The 11,121-nt window shown below is 36.9% G+C and overlaps 1 protein-coding gene across 1 annotated transcript in view; it reads right to left on the reverse strand.

Moving 5' to 3' along the window:
• VTA1 (vesicle trafficking 1) overlaps window positions 1-10,345 on the reverse strand; it is a 77,474-nt gene extending 67,129 nt beyond the window's left edge. The window contains exon 1 of the mRNA XM_036879166.2: window positions 10,177-10,345. Within this exon, the coding sequence (XP_036735061.1) occupies window positions 10,177-10,288 (112 nt within the window). The 5' untranslated portion in view covers window positions 10,289-10,345. The remainder of the gene's footprint in view (window positions 1-10,176) is intronic.
• Window positions 10,346-11,121: the final 776 nt, after the last annotated feature.

The following is an 11,121-nucleotide window of genomic DNA, read 5'->3' on the forward strand; positions in this document are numbered from 1 at the left end:
GTCCAAAAACCAAAAATCTTCACAACCCACATAAGAGGAAATGATGAACTGAGAGAAAGCAGGAACTTACCAAGCATTGGAAGCTCTCATTTATAACCTTTGCTGCTCAAGAGTATGTAAGCTTTCATTTTAAACAAACATAATTGTCATAAAAAAATGAACTTTACCAAAGGTGCTTTAAAACTTGCATGGGTGCCAAAAGAAAGACAATGATAATTAAGGGTGAGTTACTTGATTCTACTGTCCCTGTCCCTTCAACCTTAGGACAGGTTGAAAGTCTAAAAATGCATTACTTTACTCAAAAAAGGAGTTAAGTATTAAAATGACTTTTTTACAAAATAAAATTCATATTTATAGATGTTTGCAAAAACAAACATTAAGATAAATGAATAGAATGCTAGTGGATAAACCAGTAGTTTAACTTTCTGTGTTTCTATTATTAACCTCTTGTTAAAGTATCCTGAGTCAACCGATAATAAAAAATAAGTACTTAGACAACAGGCTAATGGGCTCCAGTTAACCATACAGTTTCAGAAATCAGCAAAAAAGGGGAAAAACTGCTTTTATTGGTTTAAACTTGTCTGATGGCATTTAAAAATCCAATTTTTATATGGTTAACAACAAATAATAGGCTACTGATTACTAATCCTAATATCCATGTGACTTACCATCATCGATTAAAAAAATCCAATATTATTTAGCCTTTATACTAAGTTAAAATTTTACATTTGTATGTCCTATAACACCTCAGAATTGAAATACCCATATGTTTTTACATCCTGAACAACTGTAATTAATTTTCCTATGATTATATAAACAAATGACTTTCAAAGAACATTTATATACTTTCACTGAAAGTCTGTTAATGGTACAATGTCACCCCCTAGAGGAAACTTTAAAAAACCAAACTTAAAAATATGTTTACTTGGTCAAATTTTAAAGAAGGAATCTTTCTGGGATTAGCTTCATCTACATCAAATCTGACAGACTCAAATATTTATCATATAGTGTTCACATTTAGTATGGACTCAAATATTTTCGGGCTTTATGAAGAAGAAAAAAAGAGACATATGAAGCTCAGGATATGTTAATAACATTAAGCCTGTCCTCCATTTCTACCCTCCACTTATTAGGAATCTCCCAGTTTACTATATATTGGCTTTTGGCCCCCCTTTCATTTTACACCAATTTAACTAGTCCCTTTACCCTCACTTTGTAGCTTGTTTCTGATTAGAACTACTCACTATCAACAATTTTCCATATAACCACTTCTCATCTGGCATCTATCATTCAGGTCCTGGTTCTATCACTTACTAACAGGAGAGACCAGGATGACTGTGAGATTCAAATAAAAAATCCTAAAGAAAAGCACTGTTACAATTTTTTTTGTTACGAATCCAAGAGCTACATGAAGGTTAATTGTATGGGTTCTTTATTCAGTGACAACTAACACTATTATTTTGAATATCATTCCCCTTTGCAGCAGTTGTACATACGTTTTCTTCGTCCATTTATCTATCGGGATCTTAGTTATCTTAAAGTGGATTTGTATGAGTGTATTATACATCAGGGATATTGACCCTCTGTTTCTCACCTACTGGAAATATTTTTTCCTAATGCTAGGTTTTTTAAATTAATTGTACTTTGGGTTATATACAATTTCTAAATGTTTACAGTCAACTCAATCATTCTTTTACTCAGTGTTTTTTTTCACTAAGTATTTAAATTAGATCTTTCTAGTGACAACAGGGATAACCTGAAGTACAAACTAGGAAGCTCTGTCAAAAGCTTAGGTATAAGATGAGGGTATATGATACCAGAGAAACTGAAGAGATAAGTAAAATTTTTTAAATGACTGGTTGATTGTGTGATATATGAGGGCAGGAAGGAAAGGTTAAGTTCGTAATTTGTAGCTAATAAAGTTGAAAATCTGACAGAAATGAAAGATATTCTAGAAAACTTTATCAACATTGGCAGAAAACAGAATTTTTGTTAAATAGAAGAAATTGATAAATATACAAAAGAACTTCCCCCCCAAAAGCACAAAGTTGCTTTATCAATTACTTTTTTTTTAATTTAAGAAAGATAAATCTGCTGCCTTTTAATCCAAGTCTGATATGAGAAGAAAGAAGCTATCGTCTCAAGAATATTTAGGAAACCAGCAAAACATTGTTGCTAAAAATCTAACAGTGATAACACTTTAAAATAAAAGGCTGAACCAATTTTACTTAGGAACATTATTCTTGCTGGGAGAGGGGGTAACAGAAAACTAGACTAGGACATTAAGAAAAAAGACTTGACACCAAAGCAGAATACAGAAGAGAAAAAAATTGATAAACTGGGTACCACCAAAACTGTCTGTGAAATCCTATTATCAAGATAGAAAGACAAGTTACAGACTGAGAGAAGGTATTTGTAAAACATACCTCTGACCAAGGACAGGTGACTAGAATACATTAAGAACTCTCAAATTCAGTTTTAAAACGAGGGGGGAGGGGCAACATGAACAGACATTTCACTGAAGGAGATACACAGACAGTAAATAAGCACAAGAAATTCAGCAGCCATCAGTGAAATAAAAATTAAAACCATTATGACAGACTACCATACCTATTAGAATGGTTAAAATAAAAAATGACACATCCAATGCTGGTGAGGATGCAGAGAAGCTGGATCACTCAACACTCCTATGTTGCTAAGGGAGTGGTAAAATGGTACAGTCAGTCTGGAAAACAGTTTGCCAGTTTTTAATAAAACTAAACATGCAATTACCATGTGTCCCAACAACTGTGCTCTAGGGCACTTACTCCAGAGAAATGCAAACTAACTTTTGCACAAAGAAACTATAGATCAGTATGTTCATATCAGCTTTATTCATAATAGTCACAGATTGGAAACAACCTGCCTTAGTCTATTCAGGCTGCTATAACAAAATACCACAAACCAGGCAGCTTATAAACAACAGAAATTTACTGCTTATAGTTCTGGAAGGTGCAAGTCAGTGTCAACAAAGTCACCTGAGGGCTCTCTTCTGGTGGCAGACTTTTCTCTGTGGTATCGTTACCTGTGGAAGGGGCTAGGAAGCTCTGTGGGGTCTCTTTCATAAAGCACTAATCCACTCATGAGGGCCCCACCCTCCTGACCGAATCACTTCAGGCTAATACCATTACCTAGAAGGTGATCATCACTCTAAAGGGTAAGAATTAAAATTTGGGGTGGGGTGGGTATACAAATATTCAGACCATAGCCTAACTCTTCAATGGTTGAATTGTTAAACTGTGGTGTATATATATTTATATCTCATGGGGTACTACTAAGCATTAAAAAAGAAACAAACATCGATATACACAACAACTTAGATAAGCCTCCAGGCAATTACACTGAGTGAAAAAAAAGTCAATTCCAAAAGGTTACATAACGTATGACTTCATTTACCTAACATTTTTTAAATGATAAAATTTTAGAAATGGAGAACGGGTTAGTGGCTGCCACAGGACAGGAAGCTGGGTGTAGGGGAGACAGGTGTGGCTGTAATAGGATTACATGAGGGATTCTTCTTAGGAACTGTGCTCTACCTTCACGATGGTGATACAGGTACCTACATGTGATAAAACTAGAACTAAATACACGCACAAAAAATATACAAACACACAAACAAATACATGTGAAGTTGGGATGTCTGAGTAAGACTGATCGGTTGACTCAGTGCCAATACTCTGGTTGTGATACTGAATTACGGTTTTGCAAGACGTTATCACGGGCACACTGGGCAAAGGGTGCACAGGATCTCTCCTGTTTTTTCTTACAACTGCATGTGACTCTACAATTACCTCAAAATAAAAAGTTTAATTAAAACTAAAAGCTAACAGGATTCTTTCCAGGAATAGAGAGATGTTTCAAATATGAGTAACTTCGAATATGAGTCCCTGAAGGCAGGGACAGGGAGCTAGAGTAGCAGCCAGAGGGAAAGAACAGAGCCAGGCCTCATCCTGAGCGATAAACGGGTTTCTCCCAATCTAGCCTTTCCTTAGACTGATTTTGATCACACCTAGTTTTTCACCTGCTCCAGGAATACTGCTTTCCCCCAGAGCTAATTACTAGACCATCCTTATGAGGTCATGAAAAGCACCTGCAATAAATAAACTTTGTATTGAATCAGTAAATTAGTCAAGATAAGAGGAAGCCAGAGAGGCAAAGAGCAATGCATATAATGCCTCAGAAGTAAAAGAAAATAGGAATTACTACAAATCAATTTGCAAGTAGTTTAGCAAAATAATCTTGAATTTTTTTCTCACAAAAATTTTCCTTATTCTACGAATTAAGAAAATTTTTGTTTTCTAAGATTATAGAAATGTATCCCTTCACACATTTTTAAGTTGGCATCTTTCCATTTTCATCAGAAGTTTAAACAAGTAAAAAAATGTAATTTCTGTACATCAAATATTGACATCTAAAAATTGTTATATCACTCTTTCAAATGTAAATATAGAATACTGTATCTGTCATAATCTATTATGAAACACAAAAAGCTCTTTAAGAGTAAAAAATTTTAGTTTTCTTGTAACCCTTATTTCCATTTACTTATAGAATTTATTATAAAGGAATATATTTTTATGCTCAAAAGTCCTAACTTGATTACCTTATATGTGATAATGAGTCATAAGAAATATATATATAGGTATATATATGACCAAATACCTATTTCCCAGGTATATTTGGTCTTCATCCACAGTTTGTGAAAACACTGCAGTCTTAAAAGTGAAATGGGTGTCTTGTCATGTTAATGAGAGATTTTTGGATCCCCCAAGGGCCAGGCAGGAGGTTGAATTAGCCAATGGCAGATAATTTAGTCAATCATGACTATGCAAAGAAGCGCCTAATTGCTCTCTGCTGGCTTGGATCCTGTTTCTCAGTTGGGGAGAGCGTCTATGCTTGGGGAACTAGAACACCTACAAGTGCCACCAAGCTCCACGAGGAGAGAAGCTTCTTTATTTGGGACCTGGCCCTATACAACTCTTTATCTGGCTGCTAACTTGTATTCTTTACGGTATCTTTTATTAAACTGGTAAACATTAAGTGTTTTCCTGAGTTCTCTGAACCACTCTAGCAAATTAACTGAACCCAACAGACAGGGTGTTGGAACCTCCAGCCTGCAGCTGGTTAGTCAGAAGCACAGGTAACTGGCTGGGGCTTGCGGGTGGCATCTGGAGCGGGGGTGGAGGGCAGTCCTGTCGGATGGAGCCCTTAACCTGGGGAATCTGGTGCTGTCTCCAGGCAGACAGCATCAGAATTGAGTTGAGTTCTCAGACACCCTGCTGGTATTAGAGAATTGCTTGTTGGTGTGTATGGGAAGACCCCCACATACTTACACACACTGAAATTGGGTTCGGGAACCCAAAGGGAGTTTACACTACTATTACTGTTGTGTATTCTACTATTACTGCTATACATATGTATGGAGAAAAAGAACATATTGCATTATCATACCTCTCTGCAACAAAAGTGTATCAAAACTGAAATTTAAATTTTTACAGAATTCCTGGTGAGAGAGGTGCTAGGTATTAACATTTTTTCTGAAATTGAGTTTTTTATAATTACTGTAATGAATACTTGTTCAAAATAGCATAAATATTACGTGTTAATAATCCATAAAGTAAAATTTACTGGAAATGCATCTTATAATGAGTTAAGTCATTTATCCACGAATCAATATGATTTATTGGCATAATTAATCAGAGCATTGGTTCTCCTACTTTCATTTTTATAACTTTAATATGGGAGAAAATTCATTCACATAAAACAAGAGATGAGAATGGAAGTTCTGTCCCTCCAAAATCACCACATTCTTTAAATTCAGGTTCTAGGTTATAGGCTAAAAGCCATACCATCACCTATCATCAAATAATACTGTTAATAATCTCTTGGCTGATATTTCAATTAGATTTGTCTCAAAATTTGTTTTAAAACAAGAAAAAATTTGTCACCCATCATTAGAGTATTCATTTTCTCAATACTCGTGAAGTGTACAGAAAAGATCTGCAAAGATTCACCATTATCTTTCAGAGGCTTCTAGTTTATCCTAAGACATAGAGACAAGATTAGGAAAACTGAAATACTGTTCGTGTCAACATCCTCCGGCAAAAAAAGTTTTTATCTTATCACTTGCTTTCAATGTATTTCTGGGGGATGGGGAACCAAGACTTCAGAGCTAAAGATTTAGTTCATTAACTTAAGGAGAATGTCTACCATATTACATAAATGGCAAAACCAAAGTAATCAGTCAATGGAAGTTTACTCTTCAGAAAAATATGACTTAACTTTCCAATTAAAATAATACGGTAACCCGTGTCTCCAAACACCTCATGTGAATTCTAATTCTAAAATCTGATAAGCCATAGACCCTTAGATGAACTTATTACTTGGATGAAATAAGACACTGCCCTCTTCACCATTTCCCCTTTGCTCTTTTTGTTTTGCTCCTGTCACAGGAATGATATTCTTTAATAATGAACAAAGAATGAAGAGATCATTCCATGAAAACACTTAGCATTTTGGGAATTCAGGACAGTGTGACAGAGGCCAGTTTTTAACATGAGGCATTGCTCTTAACAGATAAGTGTTTAAGAGACTCTGAAAGACAGAATTTTCCACTGTGGTCATTCCATGTCCTCATTCCTACAGCTAATCCTCTCACTCCCTGTTGCACATGACCTTAGTCCCAAACTGTCCCTCCACACCCCTTTGGATAAAATCCACAATGATCAAACAATGGCTGCTAATATCTAAGAACAATTCGTCCATTCTGAGATTCACTTTAGATTATTCCTGAAAGGAGACTACAGGTGACTTCCTATTCGCTTTCTAAAGTATTTCATCTTCTCCCCAAATTAGAATGTTTGTTTGACATACTTTCTCATGCCCAGCACTTTCAAATAAAAGCTGATTCTTTGCTCTGATTTTCTTCCATATAGCACAGGAAAAGACAGGAAGTATACCTAATACCTTAAGTAATGGAGGCTTCACTACACCAGCAATTTTAATTGTCTCTTTTTTTCTGGATACTCTCAAGGACTTCCCATCTTTCTCCCCAGGGCAATACACCATAAAAATACTCATGATGCAGGAAAGTATGTCTTTCTTCTTTGAAGTAGAAGGGCAATTGTGAATAGGATGTCAGAAAAGAGAAGTAGGCTACTCTGCTATCCTGACTAAAAGAACTTGTTCAGGAAAAAACACAAGGAAGTTGACAACTGAGAAAATGATTCTTGTAGTATTATTTGCATACTGAAGATTGAAGAGCACTGGTTTAGTATGTCTAGAACACAAATTACAAGAAAAGAAGTCACTGTGAGCAGTCACCTGTTAAGCAAAAGAATGAGGCCCATAAATACAGCAGCTACATGAATTATCAGACAGCAAATATATATTTAAAGCGCTTTTTTAAAAGTCCTTAAAAAATACAGTAACAAGACTATCATAACATATAGCTGTGTTGATTCAAAAACAAGAGAAAATCTTTAAAAAAGTAGAAACTAAATAAATGGATTATACAATAGGATACATGGAGGTGAACACAGAGCTTAAGAAATTATACAGAATGTAGCACTAGACAAAGGGATACAAACTATGAAAGTATTAAGAGACAAAGACATAAAGGAGAAAAGTGCAACACAGGTCTAGCAATACTTGAACAAATAATAGAGAATTTTTCAGAACTGATGAAATACATTCACCTATGAATTGTGGAAGCCAGAATCCCAAACAAGGCACACAAAAAGATATCAAGGCCTAGAAAAATCATAATATAAATCATAAGGAAGAGATCGATAAATTGGCTGTATTTTTAAATTAAGAACTTTTGAACATCAAGGACTTCATAGAGTGAAATATCAAACTATGAACTTGGAGAATACAACTGCAATGCATGTAACAAATAAGCATCCAGATTATTAGCAAAAGGTAAACAGTGAAATAGAAAACTGGTTAAAAGCAACAAATAGGCATCTCGAAAGGGAATCACAAATGATTAATTAACATATGAAAAGATGTTCAGCCTCATTACAACTCGGTGAATTGCAAATTTCACTCCAGTGAGACAGCAGTTCAAGCTCAAAAGACTGGCAAAAATCATAAAGTCTAATAACAAAATATGGTAGGTACATTAGTGTTCATTTTACTATTCCTTAAACTGTATACACACTTTATATATGTTAATATGCATATGTTTTGTAACAAAAATATTTTTTGAGTGCCATCTGGATTTAGCAGTAAATGTTTTATAACCCTGCTGAGAGCAGTTTCACTGAAATAATGGGCATGAAAACCACACTGCAATAGGCTGAAAAGGTTCTATGAGATAAAGGACGTAAAGACAGACAACTATTATATCAAGCTTCCCTTTCAGGCTGGGCAGATAGGTCTACAACTTGAGGGAGATGTCACAGTCATAGTTTTTCAAAAAAATTTTTTTAAATAAAAGAAACTGGGTCAAGTTTGCATGGAAACAGCAAAAGGGAGAGGATAATGATACAGGAAAGAAAGGGTACCTTGTTAGTCACAAAGGTATGTAACATAAAGCCCATTAACAGGGATATGGATTAGCTTTAGAGAGAAATAAGGGTTGCTGCTCTATTATAAGGCTAGCTCCTCCTTGACCTCACTACATCAGTTTTCTCCTTGTTCTATCTGCTCCAGTTACAAGAGTCCCCTAGATCCTCCTTCAAGCAAGCCCCTGCCTCAGGACTTCTGTTACTCCCTCTATGGAGAATACTCTTTCCCAAAGCCTGCCTTTTGCTCCTTGTAAGTCTTTGCTCAGATGTATTCCCTGACCACTTTGAAAGTGAAATTCCCTGTCACTCCCTACTGCCCTATTTCTGGTACTATTGATTCTCTCTTCCTGTTTTCTTTTCCTTCATAACCTTCTAATAAATATTCCAAATATACTCATTTTATTGTTTAACCTCCCTACCTTCATTGTATGTAAGCTTCAAGAATGAAACAGCTGTGGCCACTGTGCCCAATAATGTTGGATACAGGTGGAAGCTCAGTAAATACAAGCTGAATGAATGATGAATGGTTCCTGCTTGAGGAACCTGAAACAGTAAGTATAATGGAAACAATGCTGTAAGATTTGAACAAAGTGAGGTAAAGCCTACAGAGTAACCAATTTATTGATTACAGAAGAGGTGGCATTTGAGTTAGGTCTTGAATCATGAGTTTACCAAGTGGAGAAAAAAGGTAGATATTCCAGGAAAGTGAAGAACATTCGGGTGTGAAAGAGCCATGCACATTTGAGAAATAAAAATGGGAGTATGGCAGGGATGCCCGCGGGTCAGATTTTAGCTAACCTTTTAATGTCCACAACAGAGGATACGTTATATTTTCTCAAAGCTACAAGTCCGTTAGATTTACAGTTCTTTGGTCCCTTGTTTTATTTGCAGTAGAGTATGGAATATTAAATAAAGTTTACATATAAAGTACTGGACCTACTCTGATCATTGCAAAGGAAAGTTTCCAAAGAGTAACAAACTTATTCTGTTTCCATCTCAATCAACCAAGGAGAATATTGCTACCAAATGCCTCAACCGCGGTATTAATTCAGTTAAGACTAAAAATTCTCATTGGCCGGCAAAAGCAGTTTGAATGCAGAAATGGTAATGGTCAAATTTAAGTGCTTGTTTTGTAGCAGCTACTCTCCACTTAACCATTTACGAGTTTTTGAATGGACTTGCATGTTGTCATAATTCATCTGCATCTGCCCTTATTACTGTGTTTTCAATTTGTCTTTTGTTCACATCACTACTATCTTTGGGACACTCATCTTCGTTTTGGCTCCAACTCAATTACTGAAATACCCAAGTTATTTTCAAGATTCCCTGGTGGAAACAGAAGCTGTTGTGTATACACACAGAAAGAAAACCTTCGGACAGTGTGTTCCAGAGTTCATGAGCCCACGTAATTCTTTAGGAATATTTGAGAACAAGACGGGACACCATGGTGCTTTCTAGGTTTTGCATCTCTGGGGCCCGCGAGGGGCGCAGAGAAGGTGTGGATCCCAGAGAAGGGCGGATCCCCACGGAGTTCCCAGGGCAGGCCAGCGGTCAAAGCACCGGTTTAAAGCCAGGGGGCGGGGCCTGCACCCTGCCTCGGAGGAGTGTGGGCCCCGGAAAGACTCACAGTAATAGGCCACCACAGGGTCCCGCTTGTCATGCTCCTGAGCCGTCCTCAGATGATGCTGTATGCTCTTAAACTGTGGGGGGAGCGGGGGCAGCGGAGCAAGCGCGGCCATCGCCACTCCAGGAATCACACTTCCTACTCGCGCGCCACAGACACTTCCGCTTCCGTTCGGGAGGTCGCGCTCACGAACGCGCATGGCAACTACCGCCCACTCTTCTGTTGCTTAGCGACAGCAAGTCAACTACGGGTTCCCAGCAGGGACAGTCTCAGGGTGCCCAGACTGAGAACCCGAAGACGGCTGAGCGGCTGGACGGCTAAGCTGCTTATGGCTCCAGCGCTCTCTGCTGGCTGCTGATAGGAGTAAGAAGAATTTTTGTCTTATTTTATTTTCTGCCTCCCTCCCCACCCAACGCTGCCTATTTTTATGACAATGAGGATAGAAAGGAAGAAAAAAAAAGTCTATTTCTTGAGAGAAAGGGTAAAGGCGTAAATTGCCTTTGGCATCATTCAGGAATAGTCACTTCCAGTTCCTCAAGTTATCTTAGTAGCGTCTCTAGCCTTTGTGATTTTAGAAACTGAATTTAATTCTTACGAAAGATGAGAGGCAGTGGTTTCAATTTTACAATTACATTCTTCTTTATTGCCACACTGGATAAAATAACCAGACTTTTTCAACTTAAATACTAACCACATTAAGTTTAAAAGAAAATTGAACTTTACCAAACTGGATAGCGTATACACTAGTGAATGAATAATCTGTAGATAGTTTATTTCTGGAGGATGATGAACAAATTGCAAAGCATTTTGACAGTTTGTATGTTGTCAATGCACACAAAGGCGGCCGGGTGTACTTCTTGCTCAGTGCGTCATCTTTTCTTGCCACTATCAATGACTTGAATTCTTTTTCTCTCCTCTCCATCCCATATCATCATCTTCCGGGATTTT

The sequence above is a fragment of the Manis pentadactyla genome, chromosome 12 (assembly GCF_030020395.1).
Source record: "Manis pentadactyla isolate mManPen7 chromosome 12, mManPen7.hap1, whole genome shotgun sequence".
Lineage (NCBI taxonomy): Eukaryota > Metazoa > Chordata > Mammalia > Pholidota > Manidae > Manis > Manis pentadactyla.